Source organism: Suillus bovinus (genome assembly GCF_016758785.1).
Source record: "Suillus bovinus strain UH-Sbo-P2 chromosome Unknown EDB93scaffold_14, whole genome shotgun sequence".
Lineage (NCBI taxonomy): Eukaryota > Fungi > Basidiomycota > Agaricomycetes > Boletales > Suillaceae > Suillus > Suillus bovinus.
Window position 1 is genome coordinate 121 of NW_024542070.1, and position 26958 is coordinate 27078.

The window sequence follows — 26958 nt, forward strand, 5'->3', positions numbered from 1 at the left end:
ATGGCGAAGGAGACGGCGCAGTTTTGCAGCAGTGGGACGAATTAAGGGCAAGGGCTTGGTAGAATTTGAAGAAAAGGCTGTCTTTGCTGATTTTCAACAAAGAGAGCAAGGAATAATGGGTGGGGAGAGTGTACCAGTGGCTGGATGCGAGAGGAGAGAAAATGCGCACTATGTTGGCCCAAAGACAGTGAACTCCAGCGACAGATTTGACTGCTAAAGCGCAGGGCTCATAACCTGTTAGAATAACTGAGAGTTCAAAGTCAATGCACGAAGCATGTAAGACTTGTGAACTCTGCACTATGGGCGAGTCTATGTAAACAAATATAAACAATTCCTAGTATGGTATGTGTCCTCGAAGTGTCTTAGAGGTCTGTCCTCAAAGTGTCCTCGAAGTCCTCGAAGTTATCTACTAATATAGTAATGTCCTTGAAGTGTCCTTCAAGTCTTCGAAGTCTTAGAAGTCTTCGACCTATCTAGTGTGAAGTCACCACACAACTAACACTCATGTCACTTGGCTCTACTTGGCCGAGCTCCACATCAGGCTCTTAATTTGTTGGCCAATTTTCAGTATTACGTCATGAAAGACTACCTATTGACATACGTGAGGCTTTTCTATGTCCTCTATTTTCGACCGGATGTTGGTGTCCTGTGTGCGAGCATCGCAAGTGACCCATTTTTATACATACAAGTCTTCAATTTCTGGCCCTCACTTTTGGTCTGCGGAGGAAGGTTCACAGTGTTATAATCAAGGCAATATTGTCATTCGTCCACAGAATTCTACTGAGCTGTATTCTCTTTTGCCACTGAGTCCTGATGAGCTGCAAGAAGCTATGTGTGTCATATTCTCAGGACAGAAAATACGACCGTCACATGACACTGTCAGAAAAATGGGACCCGTGTTGCTCACAAAGAGTAGAGTTCAAAAGTTGATTCAGTTCTTAATTGAAAATAATTCATGGTATCAGCATAGTGGTGTAACATATAGTCAGTCCAATATGGACACACTGTTCGATGAGATTGATTCGAAATCAGACACGAGTCTGCCAAGCGCTCTATCAGTTTGTCATTTGCCGATGGACAGTCAGGTTCCAGTGGACGAGGGGTTTAGCTCTCGTGATGTTTATGAAGACGATAGAAGTCAGGTAGCTGTAGGTGATATCGTTATGGAGGCTGTCGGGTATACTATGGGAGAGTCAAAGACGAATATCAAATGGTCACAAAATTGACAATCACGTGCAGGTTTGCATAAGTCACATGATAAAATGACGTCAATTCACACAAGCAAACAACTGACCAACAAAATGACGACACAAACAAGCCATCCAAAAACATCATTCAATTGAAACAAACTACTCACTCAAAGCTTTACAACATGTCCACTCAGAGTAACCTATCCACTGAAAACTCAATCATAGGCTGCTTATTCACACCAACGGAGCCCAACGGCTTCACAGACATAACCATCAGACGTGCAGCAGATGGTACATTTACCCTTACAAGACCGCACCTGTTTTTCAGGAATATTGCAGATCTAAAAGAATATAGAATTACAACGGATGATGGAGAAGTCAAAGAGGCTTACAACATCCATATCTTATATGACAGAAAATTGCACAGAACACCGCTATTAGTGCTGCCGCAGTTCGGTCCAGAACCTAGGTTTGAACCCGAATCTTTGTGGACCAGACCCATGGTTTGGTCACAGGTCCAGACTTTCTGTTGGACCGAACCCCTTGGTAAGTTCGGGGTTTGGTGTGTCGTCGATAAATCTGGACCGGTTCTGAACACATCCAGACCGGTTCGAACCTGATGACTTTTTGAAGTCGAAGCCTCATGTTTTTGGCGAGGCTTTCTGTTTAAGTATTGTCCTTGCCCTTCTGTTCACCATCTTCTCCTACTTTTTCTGCGTTCTAGTAGGCAAGGCGATCTCTCAGCAACTTCGGTAATGCAGCAACTCATTCAGGTGCCAGTGAGTTTGCAACAATTCTACTGTCTGTCCCAATTAAATTATAATGCAATTTATTTCAGAACATACCTACTATTGTGAGTCACCATACTTGCCATCTGCCATGGGTTCTCATTTTGGTGGTTCATGGTGCGCAACAGTTTTAAAACTAGCTTTAAATATATTCACTTGGCACCTAGGGACATTTATGCCTCCTGCTGCTATGTCTGAGTCCTCTGCATGTCACGCTGATGGTTTGTTGAAAGATGCCAGTGAAATTCAGTGGTACAATGATGCTGAAGACGACACCCAATGGTTCCTCCCCCTGCTCCCACCAACAATGGCACTCTCAACTCATTTGTCCATCGTTCTGGTCGCGCTGTCAAACCCACAGAGAAGATATGTGAGACTCTGGTTGCCAGCAGTACCTCAGCCAAACGGTCAGCTCCAGAACCTCCCCAAGGTGTCCCTGCACCCAAATGAGTGTGCGTTAGCCAAGAGGACGACTACGACAACAATGAAGATGCACCCACACTCAAAGATGTTACAGATGATGAGGAAGAGGATGCTGAGAGTGCTGAGAAAGAAGAGGCTTACCAATGGACGAAGAAGCTTGGTGACCAGGATCGCGAAGACCGCAAATCTCTCAAGAAGGACGAACACAGCGCTGACTTAACAACAGTCTTCACTTTTGAGAAAGGCCGTCTTAATTCCCACACCCAGGAGCTTGAAAACGGGTGGTGGTGTGAGGTGTGCAAGGCCAACAATGTTGTTCTACACCAGTGTTTCTTTAAAGGCGGTATCTCGACTTGATGCACGCACATTGCGCACAATCCCAAGTGCCACTTCCCAGTTTATCAGGACCGCTGCAAACAATGTGGTCTTGCGATGCACGATCGTGCAATACCTCAAAACTGCAAGATGACTGATATAGTGTATGTTATCTTTCTTGTTGTTTTCTTCTCCTTTCATTGACCTTTACAACCAGTCAGGCAACCTTGGACACATCTCTCCCTCCCAAGATACCAGTATTCACAAAGTTTGGACTTATGGACTACATTGTTGAACTCATTGTTGCCAAGGACGAGGTGAGCAACTTTCATTCTTGATATCATTTTAAGACACTTATACATGCAGGCCTTTCAACTTGTAGACAAGGGTCCGTTCTGCCGCCTTCTTCAGTATCTCCGGCCATCACTTTCAGACCAAGATATCCCCCACCACACAAGAACTCGGGACGAAATACTCAAATGCGCAACTCTGGCGGTTGAGCGCGTGAAAGAGAAGCTCAAGCTTGTTGATAGCAGAATCTCAATGACATTCGACTCGTGGACGTCTTTGCCTGGTCACCCTTGCCTGTCCCTTTCAGCGCATTATATAGATTCCCCGGCTGACAAGCCTCGAGAATGGGAACTCAAGACCGAGCAGCATGCATTCACGCCCATTCACAGCAATCACAGTGGTGCAAACATCGGCCAGATTCTAATTGAGAATATCGACAAATATGGGATCTGCACAAAGCTCGGGTATGCCACTAACAATGATACTGCCATCAAGACTGTCGCCGACTCTATCGACCCATCTGGTGAGAAGTGGAATCCAATTGAGCATCGTGTGCGGTAAGTCTGTCTAGTATTAGATACTTCCGTTGAGATTACTGACAAGTATTTCAGTTGCATGGAGCACGCACTCCATTTAGCAGCAAAACACTTCATTGAGGAGGTGGCTCCTACACCAGCAAGTGTATTGCACAAGAAGGCAGCTCAAGCAGAGGCAGAAGAAGATGAAGACGAGGAAAGTGTCGAGTTTGAAGTCGATGACACCGGCAAGGTGCTCGCATTTGTTGCACAGGTAAGCTCTTAATTAATCTGTCCACTATTATATACTGACTGTGTTTAGGTACAGAAATCTCCTCAAGCTCGCATCTTTCTTCAAAAGTGTTGTGCAGAGGTGAACGAGCCTCCGTTGGAGCTGTTGAGATGGGTCTGCACACGTTGGGCATCTCTGTACAATATGTTGGAGTGTGTCTTTGTTCTTCAAGGAGGAGACGTCCTGAAGGTTCTGGGACCGATGCAGCGCTGTTTACTGCGTCTGGAGACTGTAGATGCGGCACCTCTGTCACCTGCTGGTACTGCGAGAAGCCTGGTCACTGCACCCACAAGTGCAGGAGTCTTAAAGGTGATAAGGATCGTCGCAAGACCAAAAACGATGGTCGAAAAGGTGGAAGGAGCGCTAACAAGGCTTCTGAGGCGTCCCAATCATCGTCCGCAGCGTCTACACCCTCTCCCAACACCGCTGCACCTGCCTCCAACTCGACCACTGCCCAGAACACCTCCCAGAGCGCCCAACAGGTCACGGAATTTGCTGGTAATGCAAGTCTTCGCACTTTTGACCCATCTCATCCACTTTGCCCCTTGCAACTCGATGCACATGCTGACTGGAATGCGTCCCTATCAAGCTCGCAGACAACAACATAGTCTATTCAGCTGGCGAGGGCACAGTGGTATTCAGTCCAGTCATTAATGGGAGGCGTGTCGAAGCTGTAGAATTCACTAGAGTCCTTCATGTACCAGATTTGCGAAATAACCTACTATCTGTCCTATATCTAACTCGCAACATGGGGTTCGCTGTGCTCATTAATGCATCTAAGATGTCCTTCGAACGCCCCACTGGTACCCCACTGTTTGTAGCCAGCATCAGCAACTCGAATGCTGCATTCCTGGATGGTTCTACTGTTGCAATAACTGAATATGTGTCTGCAGCTGCGACTCTGCCCCTAGACTTCGACCTCTGGCACAGGAGGCTCGCTCACCATCACCTAGAAGGTATTAAGACGCTTATAAGGGAGAAGCTCGTCACTGGGATGACCATAGAGTCGAAATCTGCACCAGATCCTATCTGCGAACCATGCCTAGCTGGCAAGATGCACGCAAACCCCTTCCCTCCTTCTGAATGGCGCGCTTCCAGGCATCTCGAGCTCGTCCACACCGACGTGCACCAAGTCCCTCACCCCAGCTTCTCAGGATTTTGCTATTGGGTGTCCTTCATAGACGACTACTCCAGATTCAGATTCGTCTTGCCCATAAAAGCAAAGTCTGATGTCTTTGAGGCCTTCAAGACATTCAAGGCTTATGCTGAGAACCAGTCAGAGCGAAAAATCAAGATCCTGAGGGACGACAAGGGAGGGGAGTACATGAGCAATGCTTTCTTGCAGTTCACCAACTCCTGCGGCATAGAGCGCCAGCACACAGTTCGAGCACGCCCTCAGCAGAATGGTGTTGCAGAGCGAGCCAACAGGCTGCTCTCTGAGCGCATCACCACCATGCTGGATGAAACTGGCCTACCTAAAGCATTCTGGGGCAAGGCTCTAGGTGCCCTAGTGCACGTGTGGAACAGATGCCCCACAAGCGCAGTGAAAAGCGCCACTCCCTACGAACTGTGGCATGGAAGGAAGCCAGATGTCTCCCATCTTCGAGTCTGGGGTTGCACTGCCTATGTGCACGTGCAGAAGGACAAGAGAGAAGGACTTGGATCTCACATGGAGAAATGCGTGTTCATTGGGTATCCTCAGGGCTACAAGGGCTGGAAGTTCTATAATCCCACTACTAAGAAGACAGTAATATCAGAACGAGCTGATTTCGATGAAAGATATTTCCCCCTCTCAAAGCGACCTACTGAGCCTTCCATACCAGTCCCTACTGCACCTACACTTGCAGCAACTCGCCCTACTGTCCCACCTATTCCACAGACACGAAGGACATTCCCAATACCTGACGATTCAGATGCTGATGATGAATCCAGCTCTGATGAGTATCAGGATCATGGGGGGAGCAATGGTCCTCCAGATGCGCCTCCTGCTGCCCCTGTAGTGCCTAATATTGATCCAGATCCTCCTCAAGTCCGAGCCTCGTCTCCAACTCCATCCCCACCACCATCTCCACCTCCTAGACCGCCCTCGCCCATTGGCATTGGAGCCAGACTGCCCAGGCGCAATAGAACCAAGCCTAGAGAGTGGTGGAAGCTATCTCCAGCCCAACTACACTCTGATGTGGATGATGACATCGAGGACGCGGATCTTGGCCATGAGATTGTTCTCTCTGCAGCTTCACCAGCTGAACCCCTGTCCTACTCCGAAGCTCTGAAGCGCCCTGATGCGGAGCAGTGGAAACAAGCTGCCATGGAGGAGCTGAACGCCCACAGCATCAATGGCACTTGGCAGCTCGTCCCCAGACCTGCTGGAAAGAAGGTCATAGGCTGCAAGTGGGTGTTCAAGGTGAAGCGCAATGCAGACGGATCTGTGGAGCGCTACAAAGGCAGATTGGTGGCCAAAGGCTATAATCAACGACCTGGCTTCGACTACCTCGAAATATTTGCGCCCACAGTCAGAATGCCCAGCATAAGAGTCGTCCTAGCCATGGCCGCCATTCACGACCTCCACCTGCGCTCTATAGACATATCTCATGCCTACCTCAATGGGGAGATGGACTGCGACGTCTACATGGAGCAGCCTGAGGGATTTGTTGAAGGAGATGCCAAAGAGATGGTTTGCTTGTTGAAGAAGAGCATATATGGCACCAAGCAAGGAGGCAACAGATGGAACCAGAAAATGCGCTCTGTGCTCGAGTCTTTGGGCTACACTCAGTCCTACTCAGACGCGTCCATCTACATCTATCTAAAGGACAATGTAAGGATCATTCTGCCAGTCTTCGTAGATGACATGACCTTTGCCTCGAAATCTGCTGCTGCCATCGACCGCACCATCAAGGAGCTCTCCCAGCACTTCAAGCTTCGCGATCTCGGTCCCACCACTCAGCTTCTGGGCATCAAGATAGACAGAGACTGGTCTAAACACTCCATCACCATATCTCAACAGCAGTACTGTCTAGACATCCTCGAGCGTTTTGGCATGGCTGATTGCAAGCCCATATCCACTCCCATGCAGCCCAACCTTCGACTCAGTCGCTCCCAGAGTCCCCAGACGCCTGAAGAGGTCCAGCTCATGAAGACCGTCCCATACCTAGCTGCAGTAGGCGCCCTGATGTACCTGGCAACAACAACTCGACCAGACATTGCCCACGCTGTTGGTTATCTTGCCAGATTCAACTCGAATCCAGGATTAGCTCACTGGCAAGCTGTCAAGCACCTGCTTCGCTATCTCAGAGGTACTGCCGACTACAAGATCACTTATGCGCCTGATCCATCAAGCACCGAACTGTTCTCAACCTATTCCGATGCTCGATGCTGATCATGGTGGATGCAAGGACACAGGGCGCTCCACTGGTGGATACTTGGTGAAGATCGGCTCTGGAGTCGTCTCGTGGTCTTCTAAGCTACAAAGCATTGTTGCGCTATCTACTACCGAAGCAGAGTACATCTCTGCAGTCTCAGCAGGCAAGGAGATCCGATGGATGCGAAACTTGCTGCAGGAGATGGGATTCTCCACCACTGCACCATCCATACTTAGAATAGACAACCAGAGGGCCATATCTGTTGCCAAACACCCAGAACACCACGGGAGGATGAAGCAACTGGATCTTAGTTGGTATTGGCTCAGAGACGTTGTTCACAAAGAGATAATTGCGCCTATCTTTGTGCCCACAGCTGATCAGCCAGCTGACATCTTGACAAAGTCTTTGAGTCGACCCAAGGTGGAACTATTTTGCAGAATGATGGGACTACACAGATGAGGGGGGAGTTGTTAGAGATTAGAGATGTGTTCAGTCAGGGGGGAGTGTTAGTTGTGTGGTGACTTCACACCAGATAGGTCGAAGACTTCTAAGACTTCGAAGACTTGAAGGACACTTCAAGGACATTACTATATTAGTAGATAACTTCGAGGACTTCGAGGACTTCGAGGACTTCGAGGACACTTTGAGGACAGACCTCTAAGACACTTCGAGGACACATACCATACTAGGAATTGTTTATATTTGTTTATATTTGTTTACATAGACTCGCCCATAGTGCAGAGTTCACAAGTCTTACATGCTTCGTGCATTGACTTTGAACTCTCAGGTATAGTACTTTACTTATTTACACAATAATATCAAGTGCATTGACTTTGAACTCTCAGTTCTTCTAACAAATGCATATATAAAGTGATCAACATTAGGAGATACACCCCCATGGAGATAGGTGGCAATGGACAGGACATTGAATGCTAACAACAGATACCTATGCAGAATCTCTTACACTGATTGCCTGCTCAAAAGCACATTCAAATGCTCTAAATTACAGTCTTCTCTAAAGATCTTTATTAAATGATGCAGCCATTATATGGTTATATATGGTGGATATAACACAAAGTTTCATTGTAGTCTAATGCTATTCACTGTCAGAATCAACAGAAAATTACCACAAACTATTGAAAATTTAGGTGGTTTGTGGACCCCAGACACTCCTATATATTCAGGAAAATCCATCAGATATATGGTCCAAAGTGCCCCATGGTACTTTCCACAACTTGTTCCCAATTGTCTTTGGTCCATGTGCAATACATACTCTTTTGGTCCACAAAAATAATAGGGAAAGACCACAGAACATTGGAGAGACCAGCAGAAACATACCTCTTAGGTACAAACCTCTATAGACAACAATCAACCTAAGAGGTGTCTAAAATGGGGTGACCAAAGTGCACTATTGCCGAGTGAGAATTTAACACCATCAAAATGGCACAGAAGGTAGAGAAGAGGAAGAAGCTTGATGACGCCATCACATCATTTGTTCAAGATCAATCAAATAGACTTCACAAACTGGTGGTTGCTCACGATGTCTCCGACAAGCAAGTGAAGGACATCCTCAGTCTCAAGCCACACTACCACAGAAAATGCTGTGTGCAATTGCGCAATGTATTTGTGCACATTAAATCCAAGGAGCTTAATGAAGGTATGTAGGTTACATATGAAGGGTACATAGTCTAATGACGAGCTTCAGGTCACCCTATTGGAGACAAGTATAGCCTAGAGCAAATACAGAACATCATTGATAGTGATCCTGCGTATAAGCAACTGTCGGCTGAGGAGGAACAGGACTACATCAACTAGCTAAATGAGTACCGCGCCCTCAAGATGAGTGAAGCTTGTACAAACAATGTGTCGGCGGCTCAAGACGCAGTTGCAGTGATGAATCAGATTTCAAAGGAGGTATGTATATTTTGTCATGGTATGTGCACATGACTGACAACTTGCTTCATATAGCTTCATGCACTCCATGATTGAGCTGGTATATATGCAACTGTCCTTATGGTTCAAGGGCACATCAACAATCAAATTCAGTCGACATGGATTGTGACGGACAATGTGCACAAATTCTGGGAGGACCGGATGAGTCTAGTGCTTGACAATGTCGTGTGTCAGTTCAAAGAGTGGGCTTGCAATCAGAAGAAAAGTAAGTTCTTTGCTCCTTTCAACACTTATTGATCAATACATTGCATAACTAGATATATATGAGCATGAAAATCTTGCCTCCCTAGAAAAGCAAGCTGCTGTGATTGTGATGAGTAAACTTCGTATGTTTTTCTTATTTGTTTACATTCATTTTTACTGATGTTATTAGGATGTGCAACAGGCAAAATGGACCTCACAATGAATTATCAGAACTACAAGAAAGCTATCATATTGGTCTATGGAGTCACACTGAAAGGCTGGCCAGAGGGTCTTCCTTTCATCGCATCATCTCATATGCACACTGTCCTTGAAGTATGTACCCTTCATGATGCTTTGGTGACTGGTGCATGCCACTGGAAGAAGATTATCTGGGGTAAACTTGAGGACCTCCACACAGATATTCAGCGACACTCAGATGCAGGTGAGGTGGTAGGCACAGTGCACAAGAAGCACTTGGATACAGGCAAGACACGTAAGCACAAAGCACCTGCTGCTAATGGTGCTACAGATGCCACTGTGGCCAAAGGGAATTCTAAGAGAGCTCGAAAATCGCACGGGGGCAAGCAGGCTGAAAGGCAGAAGAGAACCCAACCAATGAGCGCTGAATTCATTTAAGACAGTGATGAGGAGAGGTCTAGCAGTGGCCTTGAAGAGTCATCAAGCATATAGTTCTTTAAAGTTGCTTATTTCACTTCAAATAGGTGTATGATACATGTTTTGTGCCTATATAATAGTCTATATAACACCATATGTTTATGTGCAAAAAAATCTGGTGCTAAATGATGAAGGAAACAGTTCAAATACGAGCTTGCTGTGGTAGACAGCGAGGACAAAGGTTTACGGTGTAGAAAGCTGATTCCTGCTGGGCTCAGCAGAAATGGTACTACCTAGACAACAATATTTAGGTAGATCTTTGGCACGACCTATGCTGCTATACTTGGAAGGCAAGTGTGTTCGATCCTATAGGGGTAGCTATTTGGTATTAGTTTAGATAGTTAGTTATTAATAATAGAAAGATAATCTGAAGCTAGGAACTACTTGTCCGAAGGGAAACTGTCGGGTCCGAAAATATTGGAGTCGGGTTGGGCGTCAGACTATGTGTTGGACTGTCAGGAATGTGTCGGACAGGAAAGGAATGTTTCAGAAGTATGTTGGATTGTTGGTCAAATGAGTGTCGGATGTTTTGGAAATGTTTTGGAGCAAAAGAGTGGATAGATATTTTGCAATACAATAAAGTACTACTAATATCCAATGACTTCCATCCTACTACTGAGTAGGGAAAAGTAAGTAAGTTCATAGGTAGGAAGTACTAGATATTATATAGTATCTATGTAGAATTTCAGAGTGCATTAGGCGAAAACAGTAGCACAAAATCAGGTCTGAATGTATGTAAAAGAGCATGAGTACTGCACCTTTTGTAGATAACATGTAATAATGTTGTCTGTAATATTCAAATAATGCAAAAACGAGTAAATATGCACCAGTGGGGATAGATACGGCTGGACAGGACATAGGAAGGATTAGTCCAATGTGAAAACATTGGGTCCAAAACTTTCGGGTCAGTGTTGGGCATCAGGATCAGGATCAGAATGTCGGGGATGCATCGGATGAACACTGTTTGACATGAGTATCAAAAACATGAGTTTTGAGTCCAGTGCTGTGACTATCGTTATAATGGGACTTGTCAAACATTGTCGGGGCCAGGAACACCACATTGCCAGCGGGAAGTATATTGATAGCATGCCAGGACATTGCCAAGGTTCCTAGTGACTAATTAGGACTGACTACTGTTGATTTTTGCCAAGTACCCACGCTAAATATCCAGCAATTATCCATCCAAGTGCTACATTGCTGTATCTACCTGTACTTAAAGGCGCCCAGGCAACCAACATCCACCTCTAATTACAAGGATGATGTGGGAACCACAGGTGGAGTGGAGCAGTCATAATGTCCTTGAACTACTGCATCAGGAAACCTGTATTTTCCATGATTTAGCTGAGATGTCTGATAGCAGGCTCACCAGGCAAATCAAACAATCAGCTCATCAGATTTTGTCTAATTTCAGGCAGGTCTCATCTGAAATGAGACCATCAGGTCCATCAGACAGTCAGTTGTTCAGACATGCATTTCATCTAAACCATCATGCTGATCAGATTGACAGGTGCTCAGAAATCCCAGTTTATCATGACTCTCATGATAGAGAAATAATAATAATAATAATTGCACCTTACAAAGTTTAAACTCTCAACCAGACATCTGCACTTAAGGTCACATGACAATATGCACACTGCAAGTGCAGCATAACCACTAGGCTATGTGATCACATCTATTTCTATGTTAGAATTCATATATATACCATATTCACCGGACTTCAAAATATTTTTATTTCACTTCCCCAACAACTTTGTTATTTTTTTTTCATGTTTTAATAAAAGTTGTAGTCCTAGTGGAGACAAGTCTATGGCCAGTCTTGGCCTATCAATTGGTAGTCATTTGGGCAAGATATAGGCAAAATAAAAACAAAACATCAGCAAATTTATAAAAAATGTAAAAATTAAAAGTAAATAAAATCCTTGCATGTTTTAATGAAAGTTGTAGTCCTAGGTGAAATGAGTCTATGGCTAGTCTTACCTTGTCAATTGGTAGTCATTTAAGTAAGATATAAGCAAAATGAAAATGAAACATTAGTGAGTTTTGAATAAAAATTCTGAAGTTTTGCAAAAGTTGAATACTTAGATTATGTGATCTACTATATTACTATGACACAGCTCTGTAGCTATGGAGTGTCTACATGATCAGATAGGCTGGGTATTTAAATGTTTGATCTTACAGATGTGTCTGACTGACCAATCAGGCTGCATATCTGTGTTCATGATTTGTCTGATGAAGCTGATAATTATGAAGTCCTGGCAGAACTGCAGTCCTGTGTGGGTTGATATGCTTGAGAGCCATGTGACCCTGAAAGGCTGATATCCTGTAAAGCCTGTTATGTTCAAGAAGCATGACATCCTGTAATAATGATATCCTGCTATGTCTGAAATGCTTAAGCATCATGATGTTTTGATGAACTGAGAGTATGTTGTGTCTGACACTACTGTCTGACTACGATCTTGATAATCTGGGATTATGATAGGTCTGAAATCAGACCAGTCAGGTCATACAGGTATGTCAGTTAAATTAGGGAAAATCTAGGTTTCCTGATGTGAAACTGGACAAAGTAGTCTCATGGCAAAAACATGATTGTAGGCAGTGCAGTTAGTGTCCCTGGTGTCTCTGACCAATTGTCTTTGACTGAACTCTTAGTATGTGCTTCTGAGTCTTAAATACTGTAAATGAACACTACAGTAGCTACACCATCACCCATACTACTAAATCAATGCCTAACCAGTAAAAGCCTACATGTATGTCTACTTTGCTGTTGTTCTGATTTAATACCCCTAATTCGCATCCCACTCACATCAAATTAGCACCTTTGGACATGGTTCAACCACACATCCTTCACCTTTGGAAAGCACACTAGACAGATAAGCAAATCATTGCAGAATTGCAGAAACATTTCGATACTTCACAATATGGCCTTGCATTAGTGCATAGTCACCCTCCTTCAATTGTAGCTATATCCTGATGGTGTGCTCAGACTCACAGTTTCTCAAAATTTCTGAAGATACAAGTCTTAAAAGAATGCACTAGCAAAACCATAGCATCAAGACTATCCAAGATGCCATGATCAATTTATGTCTGATGTATCCAAATGCTGGAGTGTGTGAAGTTGTAAGCTTATTGTTTTGTGAATGGGACATCAGTGTGCCTAGGTGATGTTTGCTTTTATTCTCTTTATATCGTTGTATCTTAATTGATGGCTATTATATTACAGGAGTGTTGTTATATCCTACTTCCGTGAATTTGAGCCAGAGCTCATTTGCCAGCACAAGGCCAATCGGCTCCAAAGGAAATGATTTTGGGCTGCGGGCATGAATGATCTATTTGCTGTTGACCAACATGATAAGTGGTTGAGGTACAGTCTTGGCCTTCATACTGACATCAAGTCATTCTCAGGGCGCATTATGTAGATGAGAGTCTGGCATTCAAACCAGAACACGCAGCTGATCCTTGGTTATTATCTTGACACACTTGAGACACTCGGACATAAGTCATTTTTTCCATCTTATTAACATAGCACTGATCTACCTCTATCTACCAGACACTGCCTATGGTGACCTAGAGCAACCCTGAGTCAGAAAAATATCAAAGTTGAATGTGAAGTGCTAGACTATGTCTGTAATCTCTATATTAACCCTTCCCATGTTGTCTTCAACCTCATTCCTAAACCATTCAGCAAGTTCATGGAATATTGCTACACAAGTGATGCCTACTACATGGGTGGGGTGGGTGGTGGTCTTGGTCTTAGTATACTGGTTGTATTTTTTGATGCAAATACAGGGGGACTAATATCTATGCAGTTGATGAGAATTTGTATCAGTTAGAGAGTCTTGCCTGTGATGATGAGCCTGAAATCATGGTAGGTATCGACGAAGACACTGTGGGACTAGATCATGCAGGTTTGGTTATTTGGGATTTCTCAGATAGTAATAACTTGGATGTGCCAGATGAATAGTGACTTGTATCAAATGATTTTTTATATTTCAATTAATTGATATGCATCGCACATAATATTACTGCAGTCACTTTGTTTATTATTAGTGGTAGTAGTGTTCATGGTCCCGCAGAAGGCATAACTGTATTTAGTAATTTTTACTTGAGATTTGAGGACGAATGTCCAGCTTTCCATACATTGTCTGTATTTTTGCGTACTAACACAGTTACAGACTCTAATTTTTATCACAGCATTTTTGATCTATTGGAAGATCCTGATGAAAGTCAGAAAGTAGTTGACTTAATGACATGGTGGACTTGGTTCGTGATCAATTTCATTCTCTAACTCTCAAGTCAATGTCTTTTACAGTTGTATCTTCCCTAATTCCACCTCTTTGCAGTGAGGTATAAGCAAAAACAGTGTACAGAGAAATGTGCTATCCTTCGAGAATGAACTGCTATGGGTACTACTTGATTTGCTGTTATTGTTATCATAGAATCTGTACTAGCACCTGATATCCTAATGCCACTTATGAATGAATGATAAACTGTCTGCTCCTTCTGTCATTGTATTGCATAAGAATCCTGATGTAAGTATTTTGTATGTTTGACCAAAATATAACCAACCTGCTGCAGCAAGATAATTCAATGTCACAACTTGACTTATTATTCATAATGATAGATCAGGGCTACCCATGCAAGAGAAGATGTATTTGGTGGAAGGTCTACAGGTTGCTATGGTGTGGTAATCAAATATTGTATCTCAGCACATTCTGAACTATTACAAATCCTGCCACCAGAAGTTGTCCATATAACAGTAGCTGTTATCTGATAGATGATTGACAACTGCATGTCATACCCTGGCACAATGTCAGTAGTTACAAATCTTGCTATAAAAAGTATCAGGCATAAAGGTATAGAGAATATAGACTTAGGTATGAGCACAAAGAGGCATATTGCAGAGTGACAAATGTTATCATCTGAATGTTATGTTTCACTTCTATATATGCCTCTATCTAAAAGCATGAGCAAAACACTTGAACATCTCAGTTCTTTCTCAAAGACTGAGATGTAAGCATAATCATCATTCTATTGTTCTACAGCATGCTAAAAGCAACCAATATAACAGTAGCTTGCTCTGGGTAGAAGACTAACAATGTGCTGTGGCATGACAATTATATGGCATAGCTTGACATGCTGTCAGTGATTACAAATCTTGCCATGGAAAGCTGCCTATATGAAGCCAGACATATCAGGGTGATAATGGCATCTTGCTATAATATGATAATCTAGTATAATGTGCCAGCACACTGTTAGTGATTATATATCCTGCAGTTGGAAGTTGCCTATGTAGGAGTAGATTAATTTGACAATATGCTAGTAAATCATAACTTGGTACAGTACTTATAGATCAGTCAATATTATAGCAGTGGGAGTTATCACCAGTGTAGTCTGTCTATTCATTTATTTATCATATGATTTACAATTGGGATAAATATTTTTGATATTATGCATTAAATAAAGCTAGCTAAATTCTTATCATACCCTAGTCAAATACCTGATAGTTGTCCTTGTCCATGGATTTCGACTTATTAGCCTTTTTCTTTCAACAATATCTCTTTCAATGATCTGGCTTCTTGTAATAGTTGCAGTTTCCAGATTTCTTCTTTTTGTTGGTCTTTAAACTCTTCTTTGACTTGTTCAAAGCTTTGGCTACAAGAACTGTCTGGGAGTCTAGACCTCAACATGACTTCTTCTCAACTAAAATCTGGCTTATAGTGCCTTCAATTGTGATCTTGTTGTTTGTTAACATTAAAATCACTCAGAGGGTTGTAGGAGGTAGGGAGTGATATGACCATAGCTATGGTTATGATGGAATCATCAAGAGCTTGCCCAAGTGAGTTTAGGACTTGTGCCTTCTGCTGCATCAAATTGAGTTGTAGTTCCATAAGAGATTTGTCCAAAACTGTTCTGCAAAATAATTTGCTTATTAGATAGGCTATACTTTACTTCCCTTTGCCTTTGTACCATTCACATACCTTTGTCCATGCATCTGATGCCAGTGTCATGTATAGGACTCCATTTAGCAGTTTGTCCTTGAGCATAAATGTTATCTGCATATGTGCTTCTTTGTTTTTCTTGAGCCATTCATTTAGTGCATCTGGGTCTGGTAGTTTCACCTCCACTCCAGTGACTAAGTCCCACAGTCTTTTTACAGTAAGTACTTTCTTCACTTAGAACTTCTAGTTCTGAAAATTAGAACCATTGTTTTCCAGTGATGGAATGTCAGAGACAATTTGAGGCTTATACAATTTTTCTTGAGCTGGAAGCTGATGAGGTGTTTGTTTGGGATATTGAACCTTGGGGATGCAAGATGGAAGGGTTTCCGGACATTGTATGAAGGTGGGTACTTTGTTGCTACTAGGCTATTCTATGCTTGATATTAAGCAGGGCTCATAACCTTTTGAATTTATAGTGGTGCAACACATGGAAATGAGCAAACAGACTTTGACAGAATCTAAAGGATAAACAAGTGTATCTACTAAAGTTAGTAACAGTATTGGAATATTAAAATGAATATCTCACCTCAGTCACATACTCATAGTGTAGCAGACTGAGGTGTCAGTAGTTCAAACTTGTCTGTACAATTATGTAAGCTGTACTCACCATATTTGGAAATAACAAACAAAACAACACTCTATTCTCCTGATAAAATCTGCCTGTTTGTTCTTATTTCTTTCTTTTGCAATCCTCTTCAGCTTTTTGTAGAGAATTCCTGCACATGAAAGCTCTTGGTAGATGGTCATGTAGTGGATAGGAATGAATCTCTTATTACTGAGTAAGACTGGCAGTTCATTGAGGAATCAGTCAGGACAGTGGTTCACAAGTCAAAGTGAAGTAGATAGTTTACATCATCAAAGGTGAGTACATCAGTAAAACATTTCCTCAGGGATGCTATTCAAGTCACACACAGCTGTAAAGAATCATAGCATTTGGTGCAGTGGTTGTTGAGACATAATTGTTTGATTCTAGGTATTCGAAAGGGCTGAAAAATTGAGATTTCGGCAGCTGTGCCAACTGTCATAAGCGGGATGGATTGCGCTACAGTGTTACAGGGTGTTACAGAGTGCTACAGGGCACTCTGTAGCAGATTGTTTCCCTGATAATTTTGAAAACGAAACGGCAATAAATATTTCATCTCCAGTGACATCACTCTAGGTCGCCCTCTGAAGCAAAGTTTGATCCATCATCATCACTGGGCAGAGTATGATTTGGATTCCGTACGAGAAGATCCTCGGTGCTCCTAGATGCATCTTCTAGATATGAGACATTGAAACACACAAACAAAAATGCAAACCTTTCTTTCTGCGTGATTCCTCGTAGCTCTCCTGGAGCTCTGTAATAATGGTCTCCTGCATCACGGCAACCTCTTCTGCGGATGCACATGTTTGGTATCGTTTGAGGTATGGACTACGATCGATATTTAAATCAGTACAGAACTGCATGATCGTGAAAGAACTGCACCCATTGACTTTCCAAAAAGAATCGCCCCACCCAAACGAACTGAGCAGGGTCTCTGCATGCTGATCAAACCCTGTAATGTAGAAAGTCGCTGCGAGTGCCTCGACGCAGTTCAGCCGCCAAGGCTTGCCATAATTGGTGGGGTTGGTAGCAAGCAAGTAGGGGACTATCAATAATACATCATCGACCAAAAGAGATGGATAAAAGAAGAATGGACTTACGTAGCCGTTCATGTGGGCTGGCAATTTTTGAGAATGGGACGTCGTCTATGCGCGCCCAGGAACATTCGACAACGGCGACACCATCTCGTCCAACGATCTCTTTGTCTGCTGGACTCACGACAAGGGCCCCCTTTGGACTGGGAGCAAATGATTGATGTTAGTGTGAATGGACGTTTGGAACGGGCAGACGCACGATACGACCACACCTCGAAATCTGGATCCTACCCTCAGCTCCATTATAAGACCAAGGCGGGCGAGTTTTTTCCCAGAGCATCGGCGTGGATCGCAATGGTCGAAGTCCTTGATCGATTATATTATAAAAATGGCACAGAGCGAATGACAAGTTAACGCACCCACATCGCTACGGGTATATCAATGTGCGGTCGCCCAGCTGTGCATTGATGAGTGGTCGTTTCATTGCCTTGTTAAATCACTCGCATTCGTCATCTTCACCTGAGGAATGATTTGAGCTGTTATCTTCGATGATGCTTGAAGGCTTGGCGAAGTCTTCGGGGAAGCCAGACAATGACTGGGATTGCTGGGAGGTTCTATGTCGTTGGGTGCGTCCACCCCGTCTTGGTCTGTTCACGCGAGAGGGTGGAGCATTCGTAGTGTGCTTCTTGCCCATGATCGTGTGTATTGAACTTTTCAGGCTTTCGCCGAGGAAGATGTCGAGTCGGTTATGTAAGCAGATGACTGGAACACCTCAAAGTTGTCTGAGTTTACAAACAGATCTGAGGCCATTCATCGATGTTCTTCACGGCCGTCTGTCTTTCAAAAGCTTCACGGCTAGCCTTGACACCCAAGCGGGGGAACAAGGACTTCTATAAAGGTGAGCCGAGCAATTTTATCTTTTAGGATTGTGGAAACCTGGCTGTTAATTTCTTATTTGTGTCGGGCTCTAATTATGATTTCCGTCTAAACGTCTGGTCCTCTCGGTCTGACGCTCACATTGCATGCAGGAACTAGACAGGCTTTTCTCCCTGGTGGACACCGCACAGGTGCCCCAGGAAAACATGTCGTCCGAGGCGCTTCGAAGTACCGTTTACTGGACGAGAGAGTGAGGGTATTTGTTGCTCCGAGCATAGAGGAATTCAAAAAAAGCGAGGTGCGTTCTATAGGCGCTATTACTTTCCTACTTTTCTAACTACTTTTGGTTCGCCATTCTCTTGATTTGTGTCCGACTCTTGATCGTTACTCGCAAATACGTATATTCGCCCCTCATCCAACATTCCCTGTCTATTGTTTTTCTCAAAATTAGCTGAAGCCATATGTTGGGAAGGACGTTAAGCTCACAATGGTAGAAAAGAAGGAGCTGTGGAAGATCATGCCAAAGTCACCAGCATCATCGCCATCAAGCTGAACGAACAACTTTTCTTGGTGTCTGACTCTATGCGCTACAACAACATAGAACATCGCATCATGCACGCTTGCCATTGTGGCAGGAGCGGGGAGGGAGTGGGTGCCAGACTACAGGCAGCGGTCTTCATACTATAAATACAGTCCATACCAAATATTACTGATTCATTGCAGACTCTGCGAAGGCGTGCCTGGATTGTGCTTCAGCGCAATCCTCAGATCTGGTGATATCAAGACAGTTTCTCAAGCCCGATGCCCGGTGTCTAGGTCTGGACCTGCATTAAATGGATTAAATCTCGATTTTGTAACTGCCATATCACATTCAGTCACTTATGCGCCCTAATATTGACTTTTGAGTCGTAAAAGGTGAAAAAAACTTCAATCGCCTTGTATGAGGCTATGTTTGTCTCTTTTTAGTGTGACATATGCTGTCTTGTCAAGCGATACTCTATCCCCTACTTCGCTTCCATCCGCAGTACGTTGACACTGTACGCTGGGGCAGTGTATGAGAAACTCTTACCAGTTTCAATCTGTGAAGTAATGGGCATGACAAATTTGGGAGTCTCGGGTGAGTTGTTTGCAGTGGCAGAGCCTGATAGCACTGTTGCAGTGCCAGTGCCGTGAACATTGTTGAAGGGAAGCTCGAATATCATTTCTTCAGCTGTCATGCCTGTGTTGGCAATCTTGATAACGAAATATGAACATCGTCACAACTGGGAGAAGTGGAGCCTCGAGTACCTTGATGATAACCGTGTTGGTGGGTGCATCACGCGTGACACTCCAGTGAAGTGCACCATTTTGAGGCAGGGTGCTTGGGAGATATTCGGTTCCACGGTTGAGACTGAAGAGCTACAGCAGATGTTTGAGGGACGCAGTTCTACTCAAATATCAAATATCACCACCTGTTGTGTATAGAAGCTGGTTGATGGATACACATGTGAAGCACTGAGGAGACATGAATCTGATGTATATCTTCGATTGTTGTGAGCCACTCACTCAAAGGAGATAAGGCTGGGTGACCACTGATAGTTGGCAGTGTTCTACAGAACGATCATTAGTGTCCACTCTAGTTGCAGGATTAACTGACAGCTCACCATTAACAAGGGAGCATACGACGCAGCGAAAACGATGTCACTGTTACGCTCGAGACCGGTCATGAATGCGGCCTCCCCTGAAGATCCTGCCCCGGAGTTGGGTTCGGTTCATAACCACAAGTGAGCACATACCTTGCATATCAGGGTATACAAGGCGACCGTTGAAGGGTTTGCCGAAGAGGTCGCTGACGTTAGTTGATGTAACAGCATATTCACCCTCGAAGTAGTAAGTGCCATCGCGCTTTCGGCCGCGTCACAGTCAGGTTCCCATTATGATGTAAGGCGAATGCAGAGCGTACGAACCTCAATAGAATCGTAGTAGAACGCGTTTTTTGCGAACCAGTTAGGTGTCTGGTACACGTGTTTATCGTACTGCTTTGGGATTGGATCGAGAGTGGGATTGAAGGGGTACGACGTCGCGATAAACTCTACCAAAAATGTATCAGTCAGAGGCAAGCTCCTGTGCAGCAGTGTAGTGCTCACTCAGCTGAGGAAATGTAACCGACAAATTTCCAACGAATTTTTTCCAGCGGTATGTATACCTTAGGGTATGACATGCTTATTCATCCGTTACTTTTAGGTAAGGAACTCACGATTTTGATGTAAAGTCTTCATTTCCAATTTCGATATACTGCAGATGGAATGGTTCTGGGTGGCCAAGAGATGCACGCAGGGCAGCTGGTTTACTTGTGGCGGAGTCACCTATGACAAAATTAATCTGGTCGATTGCCTGTTGGATGTATGGCGCAAGATCGTTTTGAGGGAGGCTGGCCCCGTCGAGCGAGTACCCTGTATGTGAGATGAGCATAGAGACAATATGATATGCATGAATATTATATACCTGCCCATACAGCCATAATGGGCTCCATTTCCATATCTTCGCAAAGATACAAGTACTCGAGAAGACCGAGCCCGCTGAAAAAGAGAGTAACTTGTTGTTGAATCATGGCGGAATCAAAGTCACAAGAATGGCGCGGACTCAGTGTTGACGTATCCCCAGTCACCCATGCGTCCTGGACGGTCAATAAGGTTGCCAACTGTTGCATTCCATTGCCAGCGTGTAGAAAAGCTCTGGCCCTGGTGTTGCATCAATGATCAAGTCCATGATATGCCAGCCAATATTTATGTTTACCTCCTATAAATATGGTTAGCGTATGTGGGTATGGCGCTATATGGAGCCTACCAAGTTGTTACCACCAGGAAAACGGAAAAACGAAGGCTTCATGTCATACAATGTCTACATGCTGCTGTCAGAACAAGTTACTTCAACTCTAGATAAAAACATGCCTGCGCAATGTCCATGCGCAGGCCATTGGCTCTGCCCTTAAACGTCGGGGGGAAGAGGGAGAACATTGCGAAGTTGATCGTCTCTCCGATAGCGCTAGCACCATCGACCGTGACCGTGAAGATGTTGGTAGTTGACATAGGACTTGAGGCAGGTGTGAGATGCACCACGACCTGCGTCCAGGCTGTGGTGGTGCCGGAGACAGGGACAGAAGCGCTTGCATAGACTGCCCCAATAGAAGACTGAAGCATGACAGTAAATTTTCCAGAAAAGTTAGATGCACTAGGGAATTTGTAGTAGAAAGAGGCGTTGTAAGTCCAAGAGGCGTTAATGTTTATGCCTGAAGAGAAAATAGTAAACTCGATGTACAAGTTCCGAGATCAGTTGGACATGCCAAAATAACCCTCATTGCCAAATCCGACTTCACCTGAGGAGCCAGATGGGATAGTAAGCTCGAGGGAGTTGGGCAGGGCATTGGAGAGTGGGATAGGGTCAGCAATGATATTGATGGATGCGCCGTTGATGGGAGCCCAGCCGAAGAGAGCATCAAGTATGTCTAGATACGTGTCAGGGGTCACAGTTCGAGAGATATAGCTACGCAGATCCTACTTGGTTTCACCTGCTGGAAGGCACGGTTTTGAAGCACTTGCAAAGGAACCTTAGAAGTATGCCAGGAGCGTAGAATTGATGGGGCACTGACATTCGGCGTAAATACCACCATCGCCGCTCTGTGCAAGAGAAATCATTTTAAATTGCGCTCAAAGATTATCTTGAACATGATGATATGCTCTTACATGCTATAATGAGGTAGAAACTGATGAATAGGCCACGGTCAAACATCAAAGGAAACATACATTAATATCCTATAGGTCACCGATATGTTGCATGTCAGAAAAGCAACACGAGTTTCACCACCAGCTACTTGCCTCAAACATCTGTCCAACTGTGTGGTATGTTAACGCAAAGCCTTAGGGTCACAGGTAGATATTTCAACTTACAAAGCAGGGGCGGGATACTATGGGCAGCTCTTCCATTAACACTGACAGTCGTCACTGCAGCACCACAACCCGCGAAAATAGCACTTGCAAGGACGCAACAATTTAGAAGGCCGGATAGCATCTTGCTGGGATACACGTAGTTGACCATATGCCTTTAAAAGAGTCAATGATGTTCACGACCTCGGGGCAGCATCGGGTGCGGTGCCGGTGTAACGCGCGAATAACATCGGAGAAGTATGAAGGACCCCAGCTGACTCACAAGCGGGAATTCGTGCAAAACATTCTCCCAAAACTTCACTTGAGTGATGGATTTAGCCTGTGAAATTCATTCTGTCAAAGTTACTTAGCCAACGAGTCGTAGTGACTTTCGGTAAATCCGTCCGGCTAATGATTTGGCCTCTTCGAACTTTCTTGTGATGGACTTTCATAAAAACAATATTCCGAACTTCCGGCGTATCCATGAAGCTACCCGATATCACCTCAGCACGTCATGGTGGTTGCCTTGAAACAGGCTTGGCAAAGTAGCGAGCAGTGAGCAACCGACATGTTTCGTAACTCCAACCCATTTCAATCGAGGAATTTATGCGCTGGAGTTTTCATATGGCGGTATCATCCCAGGAGCAGGTGAATTAAGTATGTTAATGTTCTTCTGGATACATATGTCACAAGGAACTCAGGCTGTCACGGTGACTCGGAAGCTGAAACGTTCAATGTACCTGGAGTTCGTATTTACTATGAGCGACATTCATATGGACCACCATATTCGAGTTGATCTTACGAAGACCGGGGAAATGAGACGCGGAATGCCTCCCAAAGATATACTTGCAAGCAAGACACTTGGTAGATCTAGACGTCTCCCACTCAACCTCCACTAAGTCACGGTTAGGCCCATCAGTAAATCCACAAGTATTTATGGACTCCCATGTCGAATCTACTGGGTTGCATGCTAAACCCGTAGCCTACATCTTCTCAGAAGACCTAGTCAAAGTGAGTACACCTTTGCGGAGTACCCACGAATCCGTCATCGAGTGATGTCTAATCCATTCTTTCGGATATTCTGCACCACTGGCAGATATCTTCACGTCTACCTTCCAATAGAAACCGTTCTCTCCTCGTCTATTCGCTCGTTCACGCATATGGACTTCTGAAAACATGCATTGGTCAAGTATCCCGACGATTCATGGTTGTGCGGCCACGGCCTGCTAGCAAGAAGGCGCTCTTGGCTTACCATACTCGTGACTATCTCGAATACGCCATGAATCAATCAAGCGATGCGCAGAACCTGCTAGAGGCTTCAGAGTTTGGGCTTGAAGAGGTGCGTATACCAAATGAATTTTGTCGTTTTGCGACGTGTAAGTGCATCGCTATGTAGGACTGCCCCATGTTTCATGGAATCGAGGACTATATTACGCAAGTTGCGGGAGCTACCTTGACCGGAGCAGCTGTAATCAGAAACGATGTTTCGGACGTAGCCATCTGCTGGGATGGCGGAAGGCAAGCACTGGCTCAATTCATTGTGAATTTTCCTTGCAATCTCAGTGTGTCATCATGTCCAGACATCATGCCAAAAAAGCACAGGCTTCAGGTTTTTGTTATGTAGCTGACTGTGTTCTCGCTATCCTCTTCCTCAAACGAACAACTCCTTCTGCGCACCCGTTGAAGAAACCACGTGTGATGTATCTCGACCTCGACCTTCATTTTTCAGATGCAGTATCACAAGCTTTTTACAAACCTGGTTCCACGACTTCTGCTCAAGTTCTTGTGCGTGCCATAGAGCCATTTACAATGTATGACCCATGTAATTGTTTTCAGACCCTATCTATTCATCACGCAGCTCCCGGCTTTTTTCCTGTATCCCCCCTCGCTTCCCTTCCAGACGTCGATGACCTGACCTTCGACCCTTTCACTTTATCAGTGCCTCTTAAAGCCGGTGCATCCAACAAAACATTTCTCCGCATTTGGCCTATCATCGAACGTGTCAAGGACGCCTTTCGGCCTGATTTCATTATAGTTCAGTGTGGCTTAGATGGCCTTGCGGGTGATCCCATGGCAACCTTCAATTGGTCCTTGGGTGGCGAAGGCTCGTTCGGCTGGTGCATACATCGTGTCGTTCACGAATGGCAAGGGAAAAAAATGTTACTCGGCGGAGGTATGGTGCTACTTATCGCAATATTTTCTCGCATACTATTCTAGGCTTTAGGTGGTTATAACACACCCAATGCTGCGCGAGCTTGGACATATCTCACATCTGTAGCAGTACGTTTGAATCTCGTGCTCTGGTTCATCACATTGATACATCGTGTCTAACAGGGCGGAATTCCGTTACCCCTAGACTCTGATATCCCTGAGTATTCTGGTTACCTCCACTTCAAGCCATCATTTACATTGGATATACCCACTGGCAACATGCGAGATCAGAACACGGAGGAGTACTTTCAGACCATAGAAGGCACATATGAAGGTATACTGTCGGTATTGGAGTCACGAATGGTTTCATAAACACTCTAAGCAATGGGTATGACAGCTGACTGCAATTGGTATATGTTAGAAACATTGTGACAAGCAAGCCACACAACAACATGCTCCTCCTACTGGCTTTCACAATTGCTCCTTGCCAATTCTCAGGTTGATCTCCAAACTCACTTAGTGGATTGCTTTAGTTTGAATAATTACAGGAGCAGCAACAACTCTAGCTGATTTGTGTGGGCCAATGCTTCAAATTTTATGTTAAATTTTGAAGTTGAGAAAAATATGTGGACAGGGTGAGCACCAGGCTTCTACCCATCCGCAGCCGGAGAGGTTTGAGGACGGATTGCTACATCTGAAATGTTATGTTACATCAGCATTCCCATAGTACAGACAATTTAAACCCAGCCCAACCTTATTCCTCAACCTCTCCAGCAGTGGCTGGAAGAAAACATTTGTAAACAGTCTCAGCCACAGCAGCAAAAACCTGCAGCACTTGAAAAAAAACTGAAAATCAAGTAGGTATATGTATGTTAATTAAAATATGTATAGTTATTATTTCCATCCACCTTGGAGATGCATCTTGGAGATCAGATAGATGTGATCACAGAAGCATTTAATATCATTGGCATTCTTCTGACCAATGGTCATCGCATCATGGAGCTTCTTGCAAGGAACTCACAAACAACACAGGAGTGGGCAAGCAACTGCAGCAAGTACACAAGCTCAGTGGACTTAGTAGAAGTCACTATATTGAATGTATATACCTGCAGCAAGTACACGAGCTGCAGAGACCATTAGCTAGATGTAAGTAGTATGAATATTGTACTGACCTTAGTGGACTTAGTAGAAGTCATTGAGGAAGTTCAACTATATGTGGACAAGGAAAACGCAAAGAGCATGCTTATGTAATCTAGGTATAAGCGAAGGTTAGAATATACAACACTCCCCCTCAAACTGAGCGAAGTCCAAGGGCAGGAGCAAAGTGTTTAGCTTTGAGGCTAGGAAGGGGCTTGGTGAGAGTATCAGCAATCATACTGTCTGTAGGACAGTATTCAAGTAGGATAGAACCTTTATCAATAGAAAAATGGATGAAATGGTAGCAAACATCTATGTGCTTGGTGTGCACGTGAAATGCGCCGGAATTGGCTAGTGCGATAGCGGATTGATTGTCGCAATGGAGAGTGGTTGGTTGAGTGAGTGGGCAGAAGATCTCTGAAAGAAAATGATGAAGCCAAATGGCTTCTTTTGCAGTGTTTGTGGCTGCAACGTACTCAGCTTCTGTCGTAGATAGAGTTACCAGCTCTTGCTTCTTCAAGCTCCAAGTAATGGCCCCTCCATCCAGTATAAATGTGTAGCCAGAGATAGCATGTCGATGCTCCTGCGAGGCGCCATCAGCATCAGTGTAGCCCTCAAGTCCATGTTTTCCTTCACCAAAGGTGAGGGCTAATCTCTTGATGCCAGCCAGGTACCTGAAAATCTTCTTTACTGCCTCCCAGTGCTTCATGCCAGGATTTGCACAGTATTGGGCGACAGTGGAGATTGTGAAAGTGATATCGGGGTGTGTGCTGACAGCGAGGTGCATTAGTGAGCCGATGGCTTCATGATAAGGGATGTTCTTCATCAGCATGGATTCGGTGGAGGTCTTTGGGTTTTGGGATTGTGAGAGTGGTAAGTTTGGGTCCATGGGGATGGAGCAGGGTTTGAGGTCAGAAAAGTTGAACTTAGCTAGGATAGAATTGATGTATGTTTCATGGGAAAATGAGATGGTGCATGTGAGATGGTTGCGAGTGACCTTCATGCCCAGTAATGATGTGATTGGATCAAGATCACGTGAGTTTGTAGCAAGCAGCAATGTCGTGCTTGAAAATCATGACCTGTTTGCTGTTGCTGCCGGTGACTGTGCAGTCATCAACATGAGCTGCAAGGATAAAAATATCTGTGCCTGAGTGTTTGTAAAACACTCCCCAATCAGATTCTGCTCTGTTCATCCTCATACTCTTGAGAAGGCAGCACAGCTCTTGATACCACTTGAGGGTGCCTTGCTTGGACCCATATAGTGCAACATGGAGGCGAGCGATGGGATTTTT

At 44.3% G+C, this 26958-nt stretch overlaps 7 protein-coding genes across 7 annotated transcripts; 5 read left to right on the forward strand and 2 right to left on the reverse strand.

The window, feature by feature from the left end:
• Positions 1-614: 614 nt before the first annotated feature.
• Positions 615-1226, forward strand: EDB93DRAFT_1081816 (uncharacterized protein; the record flags this gene model as incomplete). Its single annotated transcript, XM_041445649.1, has 1 exon — positions 615-1226. The coding sequence occupies one exon, from the start codon at positions 615-617 to the stop codon at positions 1224-1226; it is 612 nt and encodes a 203-aa protein (XP_041309658.1).
• Positions 1227-8613: 7387 nt separating this feature from the next.
• EDB93DRAFT_1248328 (uncharacterized protein) lies at positions 8614-8988 on the forward strand (the record flags this gene model as incomplete). The annotated part of the gene is made up of 2 exons (XM_041452699.1): positions 8614-8830; positions 8879-8988. The coding sequence occupies 2 exons, from the start codon at positions 8614-8616 to the stop codon at positions 8986-8988; spliced, it is 327 nt and encodes a 108-aa protein (XP_041309659.1).
• A 540-nt stretch (positions 8989-9528) lies between these two features.
• EDB93DRAFT_1081533 (uncharacterized protein) lies at positions 9529-9945 on the forward strand (the record flags this gene model as incomplete). The annotated part of the gene is made up of 1 exon (XM_041445627.1): positions 9529-9945. The coding sequence occupies one exon, from the start codon at positions 9529-9531 to the stop codon at positions 9943-9945; it is 417 nt and encodes a 138-aa protein (XP_041309660.1).
• Positions 9946-16828: 6883 nt separating this feature from the next.
• Positions 16829-18361, reverse strand: EDB93DRAFT_1132761 (uncharacterized protein; the record flags this gene model as incomplete). The annotated part of the gene is made up of 6 exons (XM_041449007.1): positions 18020-18361; positions 17860-17966; positions 17667-17803; positions 17449-17611; positions 17282-17394; positions 16829-17237 (listed from the first exon to the last, which is right to left on the reverse strand). Coding segments are annotated over exons 1-6 (625 nt in total), but the record flags the coding sequence as incomplete, so codon positions are not given.
• Positions 18362-19363, forward strand: EDB93DRAFT_1132769 (uncharacterized protein). Its single transcript, XM_041449008.1, has 3 exons — positions 18362-18498; positions 18629-18774; positions 18928-19363. The coding sequence occupies exons 1-3, from the start codon at positions 18417-18419 to the stop codon at positions 19027-19029; spliced, it is 330 nt and encodes a 109-aa protein (XP_041309662.1). The 5' UTR covers positions 18362-18416; the 3' UTR covers positions 19030-19363.
• EDB93DRAFT_1132777 (glycoside hydrolase family 51 protein) lies at positions 19364-23081 on the reverse strand. Its single transcript, XM_041449009.1, has 18 exons — positions 22662-23081; positions 22403-22554; positions 22327-22347; positions 22105-22161; positions 22014-22049; positions 21799-21960; positions 21407-21744; positions 21303-21356; positions 21099-21196; positions 20713-20982; positions 20603-20661; positions 20423-20547; positions 20252-20360; positions 20120-20205; positions 20022-20065; positions 19928-19970; positions 19764-19874; positions 19364-19708 (listed from the first exon to the last, which is right to left on the reverse strand). The coding sequence occupies exons 1-18, from the start codon at positions 22682-22684 to the stop codon at positions 19481-19483; spliced, it is 2016 nt and encodes a 671-aa protein (XP_041309663.1). The 5' UTR covers positions 22685-23081; the 3' UTR covers positions 19364-19480.
• EDB93DRAFT_1132786 (uncharacterized protein) lies at positions 23082-25105 on the forward strand. Its single transcript, XM_041449010.1, has 7 exons — positions 23082-23389; positions 23475-23717; positions 23775-23896; positions 23959-24163; positions 24215-24551; positions 24603-24658; positions 24713-25105. Exons 1-7 carry the CDS (start codon positions 23315-23317, stop codon positions 24899-24901), a joined length of 1227 nt encoding a protein of 408 aa, XP_041309664.1. The 5' UTR covers positions 23082-23314; the 3' UTR covers positions 24902-25105.
• The last annotated feature ends 1853 nt before the right edge of the window (positions 25106-26958 follow it).